Raw genomic sequence first — 21857 nt, 5'->3', positions numbered from 1 at the left:
TCCTAAGAACTTTAAAGGATGACTTTAAATCATTGAGTTTTCAAAGCTGGCCTGAAATGTCCTCCTGGTGGGTATTGATTGACAAATGGTCTGTACGAAACCTCCCATGGCAGATGGTTCCTTTTCGTACCAAGCAGTATTTCTGGACCAATCAACAGACAAGAACTAACTAGAGATGACTGACATTAAAACTTGCAAGCAGCTCTTGAGAAACCCAAACACAGGTTATCAGAAGAATCATCTCAGAACAGCTATCGCACACTGTAGTGGAGGGTTAATGAAACTGGGTCAGGCAACAGGATAAGAATCGAAAGCCCTGCACCACATCTGCAATACTGATACCAAAGAGCTTTTCCAAAATAAATGTGTACCATCCTCGAATTGAAGCAAATTGAAGAAATGACGAACTCATCTGAGAGCCAAAAATGTTAAGTTATAATATATAATACTTTCAAATAAATATTTCAAATAAATAATGACACTATAAAATATGTTATTCATCTGAGGTTGTACGAACTGAATTTATGGACCTGGTTAACACCAGATAACTTTATGTCCTTATACATAAAACCTTAGTGCTGAAAGGTGTTTTTTGCTTTTCACCGTGACTCTACAGAGCTATAAACAGAGGTTTACCAGACCTGTGTGCTGCATTAGCACTGGACCGGCAGTTCTCCTGGTACTGAATGCTGTTCTAGAAAACCGTAAAAATGTTTAAAGGTACAAATATACAAATATTCTGTGCAAACTCTCAAGGTGAGTTATTTTCCACCTCCCCGCATCTATAGGACACTGTAAGACGTTCCAGTTCATAAAACTGGGTTAAATGTAGAAACTGGATGACGGATATAAAAAAGTGTAAACTGTAACTATTCCTGACTGTTGGTTCTTACCTGCTAAACATTGAGCTTTTTATTGGCCTTGGCAGGAGTGCTAAATACTTTCTTTGTGTGTGTGTGTGTGAGAGTGTGTGAACACCTTGTGCTGATTTGGTGTGTGGAATGTGTCTGGCTTTCTTGCATAGAGTTCATAATCACATCCTGGTGTGTAGTTGCATAGAAGATGTGTTGGATATCAGAGATGAGGCTGTAAAATGTTTGGTTGTTGGGAGGGGCTCATCGTTGTCACATGCAAATAAGTTCTAGCTCGCTAGATGTTGCAGTTCCTGCTTCTCAGAGCTGCTGTCGGGTGAGCCGAAGTCTTCGTCTGGTTCAAGGTTTTCCAAAATGGGAACCGACCTTCCGGAGATAAAAATATATACAAAACATTTCTAACAGCACCTTGGGAAAGTATTCATACAATTTGAACTTTTAGAAATTATGCTTTAAAGTAGCCACACATTTTTTATTGGGATTTTATTTAATAGAACACACAAAGCTGTGCAAGAGGTTTTATTTAGGGGTATGAAAACAAAAGGGGGTGACCCTGAGTCTAGCCGTAGTACCTGACATCCCAGTTCTCTGCGTCCTCCAGCGTGTCCGGCAGAGGTCGGTCAGCAGTTTCAGGCAATGCCAAGGCGAGAACGGCACCCAGAAGTGGGGAAGTGCCGAAGATGATGAGGGGGGTAGCGGGACTGTGGTTATGCAACATGTTTATAATGGGCGCCAGTACTCCTCCCATCCTCGCAAACATGCTGGACACACCTATTCCTGTTTGCCTGCAGGTACAGCACCGAGGACAGAAGCTGCAGGGGGGCGTCTCTGTGGAAACTTTAGATCAATTGGCGAAAAACGTAGAAGTCCTACCTTACCACAGTTGGGAAAATCTCAGCAGTGTATACATAGATGACAGCAAATGAGGCCGTTATACCAAACTTCCCTACCATGGCAAGCCCAGTGAAGACATTGGGATGATCTACAGACAAAAAATTTGCCATATATTCATGAGCAAAGTTTCTATGTATATTTTTAGCTCCACCTTTCCATACTTTTTCAGATTCAAATTTCACAGACAGACAGAAGAAAGAGATTTCCTGCTGCTATCATCCAAACTTTGGTCTGCCTCATACCTGCAGGGACAGCGAGCATCAGCAAGCAGGCAAGACCCCCGATAGCCAGGAAGCCACTCAGGGTGAAGCGTCGGGTGAAGGGCAGGACGATGAGGACCAGAGTCCGAGCTGGGATCTCAACCAGCCCAAACACAAACTGGGTCAGGTAGAGGTCAGTCCCTAACCGGGATACACCCAGGGACAGCCCATAATACACCAGCACATTCACAAACCTGTGATTGCAAACACAGGAGAAACAGGATAGTGAAAGAAGAGGAAACAACACTGAGCATCACTGAAAATGACAGACAGACCATACCAGATGTAGAACAAAATGATGGCTCTCTTTCTCATCTGCGGTGTCCGGACTAGATCCATAGCTGAGTGACTTCGCTTTGAGCCACCTAAAAACTCCCACTTTTCAGTCTGAAAATGCAAATGGACACACAAGTACGTCAAAAACTTTGGGATAATACTGCATTTCATGTCTTTCATCTTGTAAAAACCAACTCAAGATCTCAAAAGCCAAAGGTGAAATGAAAGTTCAGTCCCTCTGTTTCAGAGGCACAAAAAAGTAGTAAACGATGTGGCTGATAGGAGGTTTCATGGCCAGTTGTCTGGAGTTCATTTAAACTGTGGAATTTCCATTTGGTGGCTTTTTATGTGATCTGCAGCACATAAATTGGCCCCCTTTACTAAGAAATAAAGGGTGCCAACAGTTGCTTGAAAAAAGCGAAGCTGTCACAGAAATAGGAGTGGAGAATTGCAACAACTACACTGAAAGGCCCAGGTACACAGCCTTGTGATACATTTTATTGGGATTTGATAGACCAACACAAAGTAGCACATAGCTATGAGGTGGAAGGAAAAGGGTCCATGGTTTTCAAAATAATTAACAATTAAAAATCTGAGCCCCTGAGGCTGTTTGATTAAATTACACACCAATAGACTTTAAGTAATTAGGTGACTTTTATAGGATGACTGTGTCTTTTAATAAAGGGAAGGTGACAACAAATGTATGCCACACCTAAAGCATGTATCATTTTCTTTGCACTTCACAATTTTGCACTTCTTTGTGTTGTAAAATCCTTCTTCTATACCCGCTTATCCTTGCAGGGTCGCGTGGGGGAGCGGAGGAAGGGGGGGCTGATACTTTTCTCCTGCAGTCACTGGGCGAGAGGTGGGGTACAGCCTGGACAGGTTGCCAGTCCATTACCGGGCAACACAGAAACACACAGAACTAACAACCATGTACACACATACACATAAGGGCAATTTCTTTAGAGAGACCAAGTAACAGAATGATCATGGGTGCACCATTTTGATAGTAAAGAAGCAGCTTTCCAAATTCGTTTGGTCGCACATGAGATAACTATGACAGTTGTGTATTGTTGGGTTCAAGGGTGTAAAAACAAAGGCGATAAAGCAGTAAAGAGAAGTTTTCATTACATACCGAGAATCAGAAGAAGTGAAGGTGAGCAAACTTTGCAACTAAGCATCCTGTGTCGACGAGTGTGACTGGCTGGAAACACAAGCCAATAAATATGGCCCGAATTTGCTCTGATATCTTTATTAGTGGTAAGGACATTTTCAAATGTTTCAATCAAGAACCAAACTGTGACGCTGTCAGTCATGTATCTGTAATCAGATTATGTAGTAATAGTAATCTGATGAACAATATATAGGGAAATGTTGCTGTTTTGTGATAGTAATGATAAATATTGAAATAATAAACTATATTGCATTGTAATTAATAAAATACCAAACAAAAATGCTTTTCACTCAGAGTCATGATGGTGTAGAGCATTATGTGACATAGTTCAGCCATTTATTGTTATTGTGCTTTAACATCTGCATTATTTATGTCTCTCTATTGATAATAGCACTATGCACTCTTCCTTCTTATTACAACAGTTATGAAAGGTTAAAGGACTAGTGTCACACAGAGGACAAGTTCAACACAGCCAGACCCTTGCTGGACCTTCACAATGTGCATGAACCAGAAGTCATTTTACTGCATTTAACTGATGTTATATTGTGCTTGACCAACCAACTGTTTATTAGGAGAACTACAACAATGTTATGAGATATGCTGTTGTAGATGCCAATTTGTGACATATCAGACTACAGCTATTATTGTACATTTAATGTAGCTTGTCAAGCTGTTTGGGATTAGAAAATAAAGACTTACATGTGTTACATTCTGCTCTGTTTATTTGAATAATATGTTGGACCACTTGTTTGCTGAATATTGGACCATTTGCACGTTGCTGGACGCCACTATGCCTTTCCATCGGCAATTTTGTACCGCAGGATAGTCTGTCCTACAAAACCCAGCAGCCACTGCAGCTGATATGACGGGGCTTTGCTTTGCTTTTCACGCTGGAAACCGGACCAGTAACTGAAGTGCATCAATTTCTGGAGAAGAGTCCCAAGTGGATTTCATTTATTCTCCTTCGTTGGCCAATGAAAAATTCATGAATAAGGTTTCTGGAATGAGAAGGCCAAAAATTTCACTTTGCCGATCGAAGACGTGAGTTTAACACGTAACCAAAACCACGGAGTTGCAAGGAGACGCAACTTTCCCTCCTTGCTTGGTTCTAGTCGACTGCTGACGGTCAGATCACATTTTTCTTTTTTGCCAAGGAGGTCAAAGATTGACCGCTCTTCCCGAAGTTAACTGTGGACGCACATTAACGTCCAACTTTCCCCTTCCTCCTTTCTCCCTCTGCTCAGAAGGAAGACTCCAACAAAGTAAAACCTATCTTTTTTTATTTTTCCTTTATTTCTTTGTCAAGGATAGCGTGGGCAGGATAGAGTAGGAACTTTTTGTGCGATTAGAGTTGCCATTTAGAATCTAATGAGTTCTGAATTGTATGTGCATGCCATTGCTTTGAAACTTGCTCGCAAGTGTGTCTTTACCGTGCAAACACCTGCGCGCAGGTGCACTGTGAAACTGAACTGTTATAATAACCTCATGGGGAAATTCACCATTTTCTTTGTCTTCAACTTTACTGCTTACTAGCTTGCCGCCAAAAGTTTTATAACTCTATGTGCTCACTCCCGCCCATAGTTGGGGGATGTTTTATGACTGTGCATTTCACTGAGCTACACTTTCTGGCGGGCTGCGCTCCCAAAGCTTCGTTCAACATCATATTCCCTTGTCATATTATCACTTTGGCCATAACTGCTGATTGATTCCATACACACTCACTGCTGTTTTGCTTTATTTTGTTTAGTTAGATATTTTACCCTCTTTTAGTGTAGAACTTTGCATATTTGAGTAGGTGAAGATTATTAAATCAGAAGAGCAAATTGTATCAGGCTGTGATTTAATAAATATTCACATAGATAAAGAGAAGGCGTATTAAGTTTATTTTGTTTATTTTGTGCAAGAGTGATTCGTCAGTCAAAATAAGTTTAAATGTTCCCCACGTTTCGGTAGAAACGGTTGATTAAACAGTGACATCTCTGGTAATAGTTATTAATTATTACCGAGTATTTAACGTTTGTAATTATCAAAGGCGTTGAACCACAGTTACAACCCCAGAAGACATCTCTGGTCTTCGATTCATAAATGAGGATTTTGGTTAAGAAATTAATTTTGTCAAATTATGATTGTTAATTATAATTCTTGATAAATATTAATTAATCGATAATCATAATTCCAACAAATACCTCCAACAACTATCAGAGCCTTAGGGATCAGTGCATTTCAGTGCTGAATGCTTGTAAACTGTTTCTATCTTGTAGGACTGAATTACTCACAGTTACATTGTATTTAATAATGTGTTAGTCCTGAAAGCAGAATCAAACTATGAGGATATAACTTAACATAGTTCAGTAAAAAGCCTTTAAACATGTTCAGTATAATTTATTTGTGTGTCATAACAAACATGAAACGCTGTCAATCTCACTCAAAGAAAACGTAATAAAATTTGCATGTGCACAAAGTATGAAATGTAACTACAATATGTAGATGTACAAATGTACACATTTCCTATTGTTGCACCACATGTACTTGAAAAAAAGGTTAAAAGGGCCAGAATACTTCAAGGACCGAGGTTTCTCTATAGCGTAAGCACTTTTTTGTGAATTAAATAATTCAGACTGTCTTTATAGGTGACTGCTAACATGTTACATTTGTTCACCTCATATGGATCTATACAGATCCATCTATACAGAAGTGTCTCTGTAACGCACTCCAGCACTTGAAAAAGCAATAGCTCACAAAAATAAACAAAACAAATGCATAAAAGCCATGGTAATGCCCCTCATAATGCATTTCCTTTGTATCAACATGGCGCATTTCCGGAGTTTTTCCGGTCCGGTCTTTTGGGAACCATCTATTCCGTAAAAACACGATGCAAAAAAAGCCACAACGGTGGGCAGCTCAAAGTAAAGGTCTTCTCCATACTAAGTGAATGATGACTCAAGAAGATCCTCTGCAGTCGAGGACATGAAATGTTCAGCAATGATTAAGTAATTATCTAACCTTAATGCAACTCAGAGTGCTTTACATTTAATTAAGGTTGAACAAAGAAGACCCACAAACAAACAGCACATCAAGTCCTCAGCACCAAAAGGCCCAAACTGGTAATGTCCAAGGCTTTCAGACATTGACTAGTCATCTACTACATGTTTTACATCCAATTTCTCTAAAGCAGTTTTTAGAAATATAGGTTCCCCCAGTTACAGTGGAGTCTGTGAAACTGGAGGAACTAAATACATAAACAATGTTCGCCTTCCTGATTTTTTTCATGCTGAGTCTATGTTTCAGCCTCCGATCAGGATTCTAATTATTAGGTTTCTTGATTGACATAACATCAGATTAATGTTGCATTGTGTTCCCTGAACACATAAAAACACAAGTACAATTTTGGCTCCTCTGAGACTGGAGACTGAGTAGGTACAATAAGCAGCTGAAAGCAGTCCTGTGTGGGTAATGCTTTCTCAGTAGGAACAATACCCAAAGGTTTTATTCCTTCTCAGTTGTGTTGTAAGGTATAGCTGCAAATTGGAATAATAGGAAGGACACTACAGAGAGGACTACGCGATTCCCATTCCCATAGATTGACAATTATTTGGCCCCTTTGTTATGACTTGGTGGGATGGACGAACCATGGTTTTAACAAGCAAATTCAAAGTGCCTTAGTGCATAAAGCATAAGAAAAAAACATAAAAAGTACATTGCAGTGGCATAATAAAGATAAGTAAAGAAAAGTTGGACTACAGACCGAAATTAATGGTGCTTCAGTTAATAGCTTAAATAGAACAATCAAAATCAACCCTAAACATGTGGGTGTTTAACCCTAAGTTAAAAGAACTCAGGGTTTCATCATTTTTGGAGTTTTCTGGGAATTTGTTCCAGATTAGTGGAGCATAAGAACCGAAAGCTGCGTCTCCATGTTTGGTTCTGATTTAAAGGATACGAAGTAGACATGAACCAAAAGACCTGAGTGGTCTGGAAGGTTGATATAATGACAACAAATCTTTAATATACCTTGGTACTAAGCCATTCAGTGATTTATTAACTAACAAACATATTTTAAAGTATATTCTCTGAGATACAGGGAGCCCAACCTGGCTTGTTTAGCACGCACCTTTACAGCAGGAGGTAAAACCCGGCCGTTAACAAGTGCTGCTTTGCGGAGGAGTGCGATGGCCTCCTCTGTCCTGTCGTTGGCCAGTAACCATCTGGCAGACTGGGGGAGCACCCTGATGGGAGACAGAGCACACAGAGGCAGATATAGGGGGAGAGGAGGAAATGAGCGCCACAGAGAGGGCGCGCCACAGAGAGGGCATACATCTATAGCATGAATGCACAGTAGATCCAAAGTTTAGATGCTGGTTGAACCTCCCACCGTATATAGAAGATAAGCAGGAAGCCTGGGGCCGATATAGCGAGCTGCAGCTTTCTCCAGTCCCGTATCAGATAGGCCACCCCTGCAAGCAGCATGTAACCCAGGCCGAAGGTGTAGTCTGTGATAATGCCAGCCAGCATACGTCTCTTGGTACACGTCCACTCAGTACCTGGGGGAGAAACATTAAGGAGGTTTTGGAGGCAAGAGGACAAGATAGGAAAGGGGGAATCATAGGCATGGGGTTTGACTGAGGCTTGAGGCTATGAGGTGGAGGATAAAGTGGCAAGGATTAAAAAGAAAACAATGAATTAATACTTTCCCAGAAGAAATAATACACAGGTGACATGCAATGGCTGCTGCTAGTGTAAATAATTAAAACCTAATTATAATAATTTTTCTGTAATGCAAACAGCACACTGTACACTTCATGGCACCCCTGGTAAAGATGTGTGAAAATAGATTAATATTTTATTGCTGTGGGATTGGTACAATTCAGTAAGAAAAAATATATCAAACATTGGAAAGTAAATTTTGATCCCTATGTCACCCTTTTTGGCACCTCTGCTGTGAACACAGTGTAGCACCCCTCTTTGCCTATAGAACAGCCATGGAATGGATTAGAAGTTTGCCTGCCTGTACATTAAAATCTTCTCTGCACTGTCATTGGCTGGCCCACCTGCCAATCACAGTTAATTGCAGCCAATCAAAGCCTGAATATTCTGGGATTTTCCAGAGCAGCAGCACAGGCTGTAGACTATGAAGGACTTTGTTTAAAGTTACTTAAGCTATGGAGGAAAGCTTTGTGTGTGTGTGTGTGTGCAGCAAGCTGTAAACAAATACTAATTAGAAAGTTTAATATTATTTATTGGATGAGAATGACAAAGCTAAAACTAAGTCCAGTTGTATTTAGCTAATTCAATATAGTATGTTTGCTTGACAAATGTGGAAGAAAATTAATGGAAGGTTATGTAGATTTGACTATTATTTATATAAATGTTTAATATCTTCTTTATTCTAGATATTGAAGTTATCTTTGATTGCTAGGATTTAGTTTACTGCTTATTATTTGTTTTGAACTATTTCTAAGTTGAATGAATACTTTGCACAGATTCTGTGACCAATATCCTAATTGGTTCTTTAACCTGTGTACTTTATAGAACCATAGACAATGGAACTCTAATGAGCACTAAACTGAACAGAACTTAATAAAACTACAAAAGGACAAGTGAAGACTCATCCTTAACTGGATGCCTGCAGCTTTCCACTAAGAGTAACCAAGACTTTAGTTCAACATCATCTTGCTGAAAGACCCAATTCAACTCATGTTGAGTATAATGAGAAAGTAAGAATGTTTATTTTGTTTAATGTCTATTATAAAGATTTAATGATACATTGCACTCCAGTAAGGTTCATGTGGCTTTAAAGGATAAACAAGCCCACAGCATCACAGATCCCCAACCATAATTAACAATGGGCATAAGATGCTTTTACACATATTAAATCATTTACTTTAGTTTTATTTTCCATCTAAAGTGTTTGTTGCCCAAAATATTCCATCCTAATCTTATCTGGCTGAACTAAACATGCTTACATTTATAATGGTAGTAAAGAAAAGGGTTTTCAACGTCATGTGTACCATACCGGTTGGCCAGTAGATGGGGTCTAATGGATATTATGGAGACTTCTGATGTTTGGTCATTTGTTCTGATATGTATCAGAACAAATAATCAAACATCTTCCCGCTTCTGTCTTCAGAGAGGCACCAGGCAGGGATACCCACTTTCCCCCTCATTATTTGCTATTTTTATTTAACCACTAGCAGCAGCAATCAGACAAACTAAAGATATTAAAGGCATCAAATGCAGGAATATTGAACATAAATATGTCTTTATGCAGATGATGTATTACTCTTTCTCCAGCATTCGCAAACCTCTGTCGCTCAGGTAATTGGATTGATAAATTCTTCCTCAAGAATTTCAGACTATTCTATAAATTGGTTAAAATGAACAGTTCTTGCAATTAATTGTTCTTTCCACAATTTTCCTAATATACAACTACAGTCAGGGAATATTACATATTTGGGCATTAACGTTTCTCCTAGATTGGCAGATTTAACTAAACTAAATGACATCCCGGTCTTACAAAAAGTGGAAGATGATCTTGCTAGATGGAAATCTCTACCCATATCACTCATGGGCAGGGTTGCTTCAATAAAAATGATGGTCTTGCCAAAAATCAATTACTTATTTTCAACGATTCCGAATAAACCATCATCTGACTGGTTTAGATCTCTGGACTCCTTCATCACTAAAGTTTTCTGGAAAGATAAGCCCTCACGTATTAGCCTAAAAACACTACAAAAGACCAAAGATAAAGGAGGACTAGATCTGCCTAACTTTCATCTTTACGTCTTAGCTAACAGGCTACATTACATCTCAAAATGGTTTAAACACAGTCCTCTAGATGAACCCTGGCTAGACGTAGAACAGACATTATGCAATAATATAAAGGTTTCCGATTTACCATTTATTAGCTCAAATATAAAATGGCATGTATGCTTCAAAAGCCTCAACGTCAGCACCTCTCTGAAAGCATGGTGGGAATATTTAAAAATGACAGGGTCTTCACTAATCTCATGTAGACATACACCCATTTGGAACAACCCTGACATCAAACAAAAAAATTATATGATAAATGTTCCATATTGGAGGAGTAAAGGAATTGAATACCTGGAACATATATTTGAAGGAATTCAGTTCATCCCATTTAACAGATTAATTATACAATACGGGATGGACAAGAATATATTTTTAGAATATCAACAAATTAAATCTATAATAAAAAATAAATTTAGACTTAAAACGTTGGGTTACAAATGCCATCAAGTGTACTAGAGTTCCTAAAACTCAAACCCCCCAAATTAATGTCTAAAATATACAGGACACGGTCTAATATAGATGAATCAATTTCCCTTCCTATTACGAAATGAGAGGTGGACTTATCAGTTAACTTTGACTAAACATTCTGGTCTCAGATATGTTCCAGAACTTTTAAACTGACAAGTAACCCCAGTTTGCAATTAATACAATATAAAATCCTTCATACTATACAGATCAACAGATGTTCAGGATGGGCTTGGAACCTTCTAATACTTGCTTACACTGCACAAGCAATATACCAGACAATTACATCCATGCACTATGGTTATGTACACCCGTTCAGAGGTTCTGGTGCTTGATATGTGAAGACTTATCAAAGTGTCTGAGATGTAATATTTCACCTTCCCCTTCAGTTTGCCTGTTGGGCAACTTAGAGGATGTCATCATAGAGACAAATTCAGTTCACATGGTTTTCACTGCCTTATGCATTGCTAAGAAAACTATCCTCATGAACTGGAAAAATAAAAACCTTCTTAATATTAATCAGTATAGAAATTTTCTGTTGGATGAAATAAGCCTTGAGACAGCCTCTGCCTCCATGTCAGATCAATCTCTCTGGGCTCCTTTAATCAGCTCCATCACCTAGTGGGGGTGGGGCACCCTTGTCTTCATCCTGTGGGGCATTGTGGCGGATTTAGGGGGGTGTCTGGGTTGGGGCATTTGGGGTGTCCGGGGTGGGGCAGACCCTCTTCCTCACTGTTTTTTCTTTTTAAATGCACACTACAACAACACACATCAACACCACATTTGAGCTAGCGGAGGCAGGCTTGGGGTCTTTTCACACCCCCGTTCGCCATTTCCCATCTGTGGTCGGAGGCCGGGAGAGGGAGTGGGCCCTCTAGTCGGGTCTGGGCTTGGGTTGGGGGTCGGGTCTTGTCTGGTGCTGGCGTTTGGCTCTCTCGGGGTCGCTTGGGTTCCCTTGGATCTCGGCCCCTGGCTTTGGGTCCTGGTCTGCCGGCTGGGGGGTGCACGGCCTTGATTGGGATGTGGCCCCGCTTTGGTGGAGGGGCTGGCCTGCACGGGTGGGCCGTGGTGCACCATGCAGGGATGCAGGTGGCTGGGAGGCTGGGGCGCCCGGGTTTGGGGGTGGAGTTAGCGGGGCACCCGGTAACTGGTGCTGCCATGGCCTTCTTCCACTCCTTCCTTCTATGGTTCTGGCCCATGGTCGGGCGCCGGGCTGTGGTTGGCGGTCGAGTGGGTGGGGCGGCGGAGCATGTCTTGTGACTGCACCGGGGCGGCTGGCGGGTTGTGCTTGGCCTGGAGCGGTTGGCCTGCATGGCCGAGGTACCCGGCTGGTGCATGTATCCCTCTCGTGGACTGGTGTGCTGGAGCTGCTGGCGGTGTCTGGGGGGGTTGGGCGGGCTTGGCGGTGTGCTGCTCTGCTGGTTGTCATGTCCGGGGGGATCGGGGTGGTGGGCTGGGGTATGGCGTGGAGGGGCTGCAGCCTGTGGGGTGGCGGGGTTGTGTCCACTTCTAGGATGTGGGGTCACCGGCATTTGGATCGACTGGGCGGCGATGGTGGAGCTGAGCTGGATAGTGTTTCTCCCTGGGCGGTCGTTGGAGTGGCAGTGATGTAGTCTTTTTTTGTGGCTGAGGGGGGTGTGGTGGGGGACACTGGCCCTGGGTGCCTGACGCTGGCCGGGGACCTCTTGGTGGGTGAGTTTGTCCCATCATGGTGCGAGGTCGGGGGTCCTGTTGTGGGTGTGGTGCTCGGTGGGGTCTGCCCTGTTGCACCAGTGGGCGGGGGTGATGTTGTGCGGGGCCCTTGCCTTGGCGTTGCGTCGCGCTGTGTGGTGGGGGATCGGGGTGCACAGGGGGTGCTTTGTGTGGAGCTTGTGCTGTGTGGGTGTGGCTTCATCGGCTTCTCGGCTATGGAATTCACCTGTGGGGGTGTCCCCCTGTGGAGGAGGGGATTCGTGCCGTTTGGGTTCAGGAGCATGTGTTCGATATCGGTGTCCTTGTTGGGGGTGGCCCTGTGGGGAGGTTCATGTTGGGGTTCACTGGGGGTGGGAGACTCATGGGGATCAGAGCTCATTGGGGGGTCGGGACTGCTCCGTCCTGGGGCGGCTCTTGTTGGCGGGCTGGTTTGAGCCATGTGGACCCCTCTTTTGTACATAGGCCCGACCTATTTTTGTGGAGAAACCTTGTATACAAAAGCGCGTCCACACTCATACAGGTGTTGAGCTTCAGTTGTTGACAGATACACAGATGTTCTATATTGGGCTGCAACTCTCACTAAGTACATTTTATATTCAGAATTACCATGTACTATTTTGTTAAAAAAAAAAAAATCTTGTATTCTCTTCATCCTTCTTTCTCTCCTCCACTCCTTCCTCCTTTTCTCCCCTTTTCCCTTTTGCCCCCTCTCCCCCTTTTTTCGAGCCTCTTTTTTCCTTTTTATTTCAGTCTCCGTAACAATTGAAATATTCCCAAAGAAGTGTATAATAAAGTTTATTTTATAAATATCAAGCAGAGCTTTAAAGCATTAGCTGTGATGCTCCGCTTGTGAAAGTAGATCTGTTGGGCAATTTCTTGGTACTCCGACAACAATTCTGAGCGCTACTCTGCTGGACAGGACACCGTTAAAAAAAAAAAAAAAGGATATTATGGAAACTTGGTGAACCCAAGATGCCACTTTTTGATGCGGTTGTCCCACATTGAGCTTCGGATATGTTTTCTATACCTTACATGCTATTCTGCTCACTGTGCAAGGTGACAAGGGATAGTCCCAATCCAGTCTTGTTTGCTACAACTTTTAAAAGCATTTTTGCCATTGCTCTTAGTGTAGATTTGGGCAAACTTAGGCAAGCAGCTATTTTCTGGTAGCCATGTCCTGACTGTAAAATGTAAAGCAACACACATCTGCGTAACATAAATGGCAGGTTTTCTTCCAATTCCCATTTTGAAGATTGGGTAATAGAAATATGCGCTATGTCAAATGTAAATGTACTCAAACTAAAAGTTAAAGTTTTCACTAATTTAACAGTGTGACATTATGCTACAATAAAAGATGCATTCGTCTTTGTGGCTTGTTATGTCTCTTTGCCAGCCAGTGATTATCTTTAATTTCAATATCTTCTCAATTCAACAGCTGTACATTTGTTCCAGACCTGATCCTATTCTGTGCGCTGTCTTGTTTGTGTTTGAGTGGGATCATTTAGTTTATACCTAGTACGAAAGCATTGATAATGACTCCAGATATGGTGGTCCCGACAGCAAAGCGAAGAATCACGTAGACTGGGAAGTTGGGTGCAAAAGCTACAGCAACTCCGAGCACAGTCTGCAGAGCGATGGACAGCAGCAGGACGAAACGTCGGCCGTACCTTCAACAGAGAGAGGAGTGATGGACATGACTCAGATGGAAAACCTCTTTCAACTAATAGAGTTGCTACTGTATCATTTTCCCACATGTTGAGCACTGTGCCTTAATTGTGATGGTTTATCACATAGAATCCCAATGAAAAACCTACAGTTGCAAGCCAACTTTCTAAAAGCTCACCCAAATAGCATAATCCTGGTTGCAGATGTTCAGTACGTTGCCCACAGTCTTCCACCAATGTGTCTTCCAATGCGTCTTATGTCAGTTTTTCCAACTTACTGGTAAAGATAGCTTCCCTTAGTCTGATGATAAAAGTCATTCATTCCATCATATAGATTTTTTAACAATATCCAGCCATATCAGATATTCATAGGCAATTAGTAGTATCTTATTCAGACACGTCTTCATTTATAACACATTTTCTAGGACTTAGATCCATGACATGAAACATACAATATAACCTAAGTCAGGAAAATCCTGCTAGGACAACTGAACTTTATTTATGGCTAATCGGATTTTCTATATTTCTCTGACATGTGTGTACCCGACAAGACTGAATAAAGATTTTTAAAGCAGAATTTGGTTTAACAAAATATTAGTTTAAGGGTGTGCCCCCTTGTGCAAACAGTTCACTGTGTTTTGTTTTTGATTTTTTTATATACCGGTACTCTTCCCTCTGTCATATTTTTTGGTTGTTTACTTGAATAATACAGGAAATATATCACATGTATATATGTTAAAAGTATTAAAGATAAATATGATGATTTCATTTTTGTAAGTGACAATTAACATGGCCTTTTAACTCTATATGTCTACTTTAGCTTGTATTCAAAATTAAGTGCAGATTTAAGACATATTTCATTCACTTCTACTTTGGGGTGTAATGCTACATGAGTATGTAACGGAAATGTTCGATACAGCTCTTTCTGTTTGACTCACGTCTTCCTAACAAATACAACGCTTTTTTAACACATACACACTCCCATGTATTTTATTCAAATACAGTGATGAAGAAGAAAGAAAGATGGACCGGACCAAAGGTTTCTGATCACTTTTCAATCCTTAAAACAACTTCAAGTCAAATGTGAACACCACAGGTACTGGAGAAACAAATAGGTAAGGTTGAAATCCTGGTGCCTGTAGTAACAACCAGGCTAAAATGCTGCACAACAGGAATCCCTGTGAGAAGACAGAATATCCCAACAGCTGGACTTTTAAGGTGCATTGAGGAATAACTCTTACATTTGATTGTCTCTATATCAAAAACTACTTCAAACTATTGGCTATTCCTGATTATCCTTAATTATTTAATAATAATCAAACCAAATCTACAGTCAGTTCTATTCTAGTCATAGCATATTTAAATCAAAGAAATTCTGTACGTTTGCACCCCTACTCCTACTTTTATATTTTCCTGAATTTACTGTTTTGTTTTTATTAGGAAGAGACTGTACCATTTCTCAGAAGATTCCATATCTAAAACAAACACCAACCAGACACTAGTTGGCTGGTTTTTGCAGAGGTAACAAGAAAAGGTCAGCCCTATTCGCCAGTTTGAGTCAAACCGGCTTGAGAATTTTTAACTCTTGAACTAACTCGCCGCGGTTTGTCAGCTGCCCTGCTTACACATAACAACCACATGCCTAAGGACTCCAGCTGTGACCGCCCCTTTAACCATGCTTTGATGCAGAAAATCTGCCTGGATCAGCCAGAGTCTAGCGTCTGACGCAGAGTCAGGGATTTGAGGGCAGAAAGACAGCTGCACAGCCTTACCTGTCAGCCATGGCTCCGAACAGCACAGACCCCACCAAGAGGCCGAACATGTAGATGGATGATCCGAGACTGTTCAGTCCTGCTTTGCTGCACACCAGGTCCCACTGGTAGAAGAAGAAAGCAAATAGTTTAAACTGTTACTGAATCCTATTTGTTTTCTCATTTACAGATGAGTGTGTCCAGGTGGAATGTGTCTTCGTGCAGGTTTTACTTTTGTGGCTGTTTGTTGTCAGACATGTTCATCATGTAAGACACCACAGAAGGATTCATAATTGGACAAAGAAATATGATTTGCTTATGAAGGGATGCCTACAAAGCATTTAGGTTTTCTTTGGTGATACGATTAAATGTTTCTAATCAAAGAAAAAAAAAAAAAAAAAGAGTCTTTCTGAAGAAGTTAGACATGAGACGTTTAAGAAGCTTTTTTGTAGAATTCTGGTGAAGAACTGAAATATAAGGTGTGAGGGGCTCATTTAGAGTTTTACAAAAGTATTCATAGCCCTTGAATGTTTTCACATTTCATCATGTTACAACCACAGACATCAATGTATTGCACTGGGATTGTTTGAGAAAGACCAACGCACAGCAGATACAATTGTGAAGTGGGAAAAAAATGACACATGGTAATCAGCATTTTTTATGAATACAAATGTTTGACATGCATTTGTATTCAGCCCCTCCTGAGTCAACACTATGTAGAACACATCACAACTGAAAAAGGACTTAGTCTCTACTAGCTTCGTACATCCACAGAGTTAAGTTTTTAGCATTTTATTTAGTAAACTTAGACTTTTAATCGTCTTTATTGGAAAATTCCTTCCTTGCCTCAGCACTGTTTCCATTTTAAAGATAAGGTGCACCATGGAACAAAATCATTCCCACAGCATGATGCTGCCACCACCATGCTTTTCTGTTGGTATGGTATATTCTGGGGTTATGTGCAGTGTTAGTTTTGTGCTACACCAAGTTTTGGCTTTCCTGCCTTCTTTCATATGTTTGCTGTGTCACATACACGCCTTGTAGCAAACTGCAAACAGGACTTTTTATGGCTTAATTTCAATAACAGCTTTCTCCTTGCCACTCTTTCTTAAAGGTCAGATTTGTGGAGTACACCTGAGCTGTGGATCACTGCCACTCCTCCAGACTTACTCAGGTCCACTTGTCTGTTTGTCTAAACAATGCTTAGTCATGCATAAATGTTGTAATAATGTGTCTCTATTTCGAGATGATGGATTTGATTTTGTTTACTTATTCAAGCAAGCAGGGCTGATTACAAATGCATGCCACACTTTACAGATTTTTTCTTGTTTTCCTCCCATCGTTGAATTATAACTACTTTTTGTTGATCTATCACATAAACTCTCAAAAAAAACACTGATGTTAGTGACTTAAACGTGATGTAATTTGCAAAGGTTCAACATGTTTGAAAGGTACTATACGTCCTATAACTCCATTGGCTGGAGAATCCAACTTGCAAACAATTATGTAAAAGTTAGAGCTTCACCCTGAAGTCCACTCAGTGTGTTAAAACAAATATTTTTCATCATGTTTACTTTTTCTTTTTAATTTCTACAGCTTTTCTGTTTTCATGATTTGTGCTTAAACACTGCTAGCCTGACACAAAAAGAGGAGACACACAGAAATACATTAGAGAACCTCTTAACTGAGATACAAAATGTCACAAATGTGGCACAAAACAAAAGAAACATATAAAACAAATGTGGCTACAAGTAGATCCAAAAGCATCCCAGTGTAAATAGGAAATACCAAAGTTAGAGGGTTTTTATAAAAAAGTGGGCTCAGGAAATTAAACCAAAGAGCAAGAGAGCCAAAATGACCCCAATGTGCTAAAATGTTGCAAACTATTTGTAGCAGGTCCTTATGGAAGCACAAAAACAACCACAAAAAATATCTGTGTGGTTTGTGGTTGGTTTGTCTCTGTCAGAAAGTCTGTTGCACATAGTGTGTGTGTTTGTGTGCCTGTCTGAGTGTGTTTGTAGCACGTGTCATATTCATACACAGTAGTGTTTTTGCTCCTACATACTTGGTCAAGTTTTGGTGCAGTTCTATAATTAGTTCTATAATAGTTGCCATAATAAATGCTTACTTAGCAGTGGTGGTTTTCAGTGTTGCTCACAACCCAGAGGGCCATTCCATTGGCCCTCTGGGTCCTTCAGTAGCTTTGGAAACAAGTTTTCTATTGATTTTTTTTACAAGGTCCCTCCATAGATAGTTGACAACTCCTCTGATTGTGAACAGTGTAAGGCTTTATTTATACATCCCTGTCTGCTCTACTGTTCGTTCGACAACAAAGTCAGCATAAATTTCATCGTCTGTACCAGCTCAACAGAGTCTGCTAGGACCCTCATGCTCCCTGATTTTTGTAAAAACGGTGGGTGTTATGTGCGTCAGCAACAACAATACTCCCAGCCAGAGGATTGTGCCAAACAACCAGCAGATAAAGAAAATGACAGGGCAGATCTTGACTAGAAAAAGAAAAACAATAACAATGCTTGAAACACAATGACGAGTAATCTACAGTTTTCACAATGTGTATCTCTCAGGGACAACAATGATAAAATACATCAATTAAAATTCTTCAGCTATTTTCTTCTTCTCCTCTGAGTAGATGTTGTATAAACCAGGGCAATATCGGCCCCTGTGAGCAATAGTGAAACCTATATATTCGGGTGACCTAAAAATTGTTGAAATAGAAGTGTGTAGTTGTCCGAGAGGGCCAAGTAGATCAAGTTTACAAATGCAGAGAGCTATGTCAAGGTGTTGTAAGAAATTATGGTCGTCCAACACGGATATTGCTAAAGTTGGTATCTGATTCATAGCTACTGACTGGGAGCTTAACTAAAGAGTTATTTAAGCGTTTCATTTAAGTATTCTGGACTACAATTAATCATCCCTAGTTCAAAATCTAGAACACGATAATCTAAAACTATTTTTAACCAGGTTTCACAAATAACAAACTGTGTTTAAAAGAATCTAATCAGTGCAGAATATTCCAGCCCAGGTTTGACTGGTCCATATTTATGCCTGTATCATTCTGATGTGCTACTAGTGCTAAAAAACCTTTGAAATTCTCCATTTTACCCTTTTCACAGAAAAGTTTCATAAAGCTTAAACTGTGTTTTGAAGCATCATGATCAGTGTAGGACTTTATGTTTAAGTATCAGTGTAAGTACTTTAGAGTTAGACTGGAGATGATCAATTTTAGTTCATACTTATTAAAATGGTTTACAAGAAGCTACAAATCAGATGCTAACTTTTGCATCATTAGTGACTAAAGGTTACCCCATCAAGGTATTACAGTACTAACAAACGTTCATATCACTCTGACCTCCCTCTTTTTTTGTATCGAGAGCCCAAAATGCTGCAACAGAAACAATTTACATTCAATAACTATTGAAAAGTAATAAAAACAGCACGTGTCTTTGACTAAACAGCATGAATTTGCATTTAGAAGAAAGTCGTTTTTTTTTTTTATTTCCTGAAAAATCTAATTTTTTTTAAAAAAGTATAAGGTGTTTGTCCAACAATGACAATCTGTTTGTGAATATAATTAAGTTCAAGCAGTGGGGGGCACTAAGTGTAAATGGGCACACAATGGGGTTCTGGTATGGGACCAATTTGGGTTGACTAAAAGCAACCAATATTGCATTTCCAAGTAGGCACCCTGTGTGGATCTATGGGCTTTGAGAAAACCAGTTTAAATTCTACAACACATCTAGAATCAGTATGGGTCCCACTATTTACCTAAAGGAGTCTCTTATTAAGTCAATTAAAATGTAGCCATTATGAAACTTATCTGTCAAATTTATCTTTGATTGTCTCCCTTGGAAGAAATTTGCTTTGGACAGAGGGTTTTAATGCATCGCCAAAAAACATTGCACTCATTGGTAACTTCACATCGGTAAATAAGCAAATACAATTATTCCTAGCAAAAAAGCACCAATTCATTAAAAAAATACTAACCACTAAAATCAAGTAAAAACAGCTGTTTAAAAAGATGAATGGAAAATTAGTAAAACAAACACACAAAAAAAAACGGACAGATTATCTTGTTCCAATGCAGCAGAGTGAATGTATTCTTGTGTTGAGCTGTTTCTGCATCTGATCATCCTCAGTACCTCGGTGACAGTGGTGCTTTGGAAGGTCTCCTTGCGGTACACCCATCCGTGGGCACACGGGACGCGCTCCGTCAGGTTGTCCTGCTGCAGCAGCACCTGCGAGGAGAAGCAGGAGGACTCCGAGAGACTCAGGTTCCCTGCGCCTGCATCGAGGAGTAAAGTCTGATTCTCAACTCCTGAGCTGGAGCTCTCCCGACAGCGATAGGGCGGCGTGGCCCCGGTGAAGATGCTCACCATCATGTGGAAGGCTAGGAGGATCTGAGGTAAACAAATCCAGATGTACAAAATCTTCTGGTATTTCCCAAAGCCGCCGATGGCAGAGAGGATCTGGTCAAAATTCATCTTCGGGTTGGAGGTCTGGGTTAAAGTGTGAAAAGTTGCTCCTATTGGAGTGGATCTGAAGGGGGGAGGCCGACTGATAATTGACCTGAGCACCAGATAACGAGTCAGTGAGGCTAAACTGCGATGTTCTGGTGATAAACAAGGTGAATCTTTTCCTCCATATCTAGTGGAATCATAAAAAAAAAAAAAAAAAAAAAACAGTGAGCAGTCCTCAAGCGATCTGAATTAATCCCAATCCGATATCATCTTCCTCCCAGCTGTGTGCTTGCTTTCTCTATATGCTGAGTTCTCCTGATCCACGCGTGAAAACACCTTTTATCAAAGTTTCTCTGCACCATCTGGAAACGAAGCATGCAGATTCATCAGCCGGAGGAGCAAGAAACTGGTTGTAATTCAACGCTTAAATCTGAGCCATCATTTAAAAGAATAGTAGAATAAAAAGTGCAAGAAGTCACGCATCCTTCAAACCCGCATGTGCTGTGTCTTCTGGGCTCTTGAAGCAGAATGTGGATGAAAACACGCATAAATGGGAGCGGAGGCGCGGGTGGTGTGACGTATGTGCTGCTTACTGTACAGGGCAGGACCATGCATCGTTACAAAATCCTAGACAATCCAATGTATGGATTCAATCATCATACGAGCACATTTATTACACAATATTCAATGTGCATGTTTTCTGAATTATGACGCACATGTTGCACTACACCCAACGCTGATCCAAAGTGCAATTACCGTTTTATTGCACCTCATTTGCATAAATTGGTCGTGTAACACGTGCCGTTGGTCCACACCAGCTCTCTGCTGCCATCTACTGTTTTATCAGATCAGGTGGTCCTAGTGGGTATTTCTTATGAGAAGAAAATCACTGGGTGTTTTTCAGTCTGTCCTGTTATGTCCACCCATATCTCAGAGACAAATTTAAACTGAAAAATGAAGATTTGATTTAAAATGATCCTTTACTAATCTTGTGGTTGCTTTTCTTGACACTTTGTTTCATTGGTCTCACAATAAAAAATAAAAAAATAAATAAAAAAACATGGAAGCTTTAGTAGCCTTAATGTTTCTTGAATAACTGTCACAGTGGGGTTTTGGGGTGGCCCGAAGCGCAGACAAGAGCTCGGGCGCAGCATTTCAATCATTCTTCAGTTTAGTCAAAATATCAAAACCATAACAAAAACACACTGCAGGTAGTGACCAGAGTCTGAATCCAAAACAACTTACTGACAATACAGGAGCATGGCAAGGATGAGGGTTGTGCGTGAATGAACAGGCAGAACAGAGTGTGAACAAACAGAGGAACCAGCAGGGAACAAAGAGCACAGACCAACTAATATACAGGGAGACGTGAGAGGAGAACAAAGGGAAGATAATCAAAGAGACACAGAACAGGTGTGGCAAGGAGACAGGGAGGCTGAAGGGACAGGTGGAACTGATTAACCAATAAAGAGAAACATAGACCTAAGCAGAACAATAGACTAAACCAAAACATAAGAC

General features: G+C 40.6%; 1 protein-coding gene across 2 annotated transcripts; it reads right to left on the bottom strand.

Moving 5' to 3' along the window:
• Positions 1-493: 493 nt before the first annotated feature.
• Positions 494-21655, bottom strand: si:dkey-166k12.1 (solute carrier family 22 member 13). 2 transcript variants are annotated; one of them, XM_047383203.1, is made up of 11 exons: positions 21585-21655; positions 20022-20701; positions 15883-15986; positions 13959-14113; positions 7852-8020; positions 7591-7705; positions 2307-2413; positions 2009-2220; positions 1746-1854; positions 1445-1657; positions 494-1238 (listed from the first exon to the last, which is right to left on the bottom strand). In XM_047383203.1, the coding sequence occupies exons 2-11, from the start codon at positions 20361-20363 to the stop codon at positions 1142-1144; spliced, it is 1623 nt and encodes a 540-aa protein (XP_047239159.1). In that variant the 5' UTR covers positions 20364-20701; positions 21585-21655; the 3' UTR covers positions 494-1141. The 2 variants fall into 2 exon arrangements, with proteins under 2 accessions (XP_047239159.1, XP_047239160.1); XM_047383204.1 differs by lacking the exons at positions 494-1238; positions 21585-21655 and having other exon boundaries at positions 1449-1657; positions 1751-1854; positions 20022-21531.
• Positions 21656-21857: the final 202 nt, after the last annotated feature.

This window comes from Girardinichthys multiradiatus, chromosome 13 (assembly GCF_021462225.1).
Source record: "Girardinichthys multiradiatus isolate DD_20200921_A chromosome 13, DD_fGirMul_XY1, whole genome shotgun sequence".
NCBI lineage: Eukaryota > Metazoa > Chordata > Actinopteri > Cyprinodontiformes > Goodeidae > Girardinichthys > Girardinichthys multiradiatus.
This window is presented reverse-complemented; position numbering and strand designations above follow the sequence as displayed.

Bases quoted from the DNA above. Each gene is read 5' to 3' on its own strand.
- si:dkey-166k12.1 (XM_047383203.1), bottom strand. From the start codon at position 20,363: ATGAATTTTGACCAGATCCTCTCTGCCATCGGCGGCTTTGGGAAATAC. The intron at 14,114-15,882 runs GTAAGGCTGTGC...TCTCTGTTGAAG, and splicing joins TTCGGAGCCATGGCTGACAG to GTACGGCCGACGTTTCGTCC. The intron at 2,221-2,306 runs GTATGGTCTGTC...TTGCAATCACAG, and splicing joins ATCATTTTGTTCTACATCTG to GTTTGTGAATGTGCTGGTGT.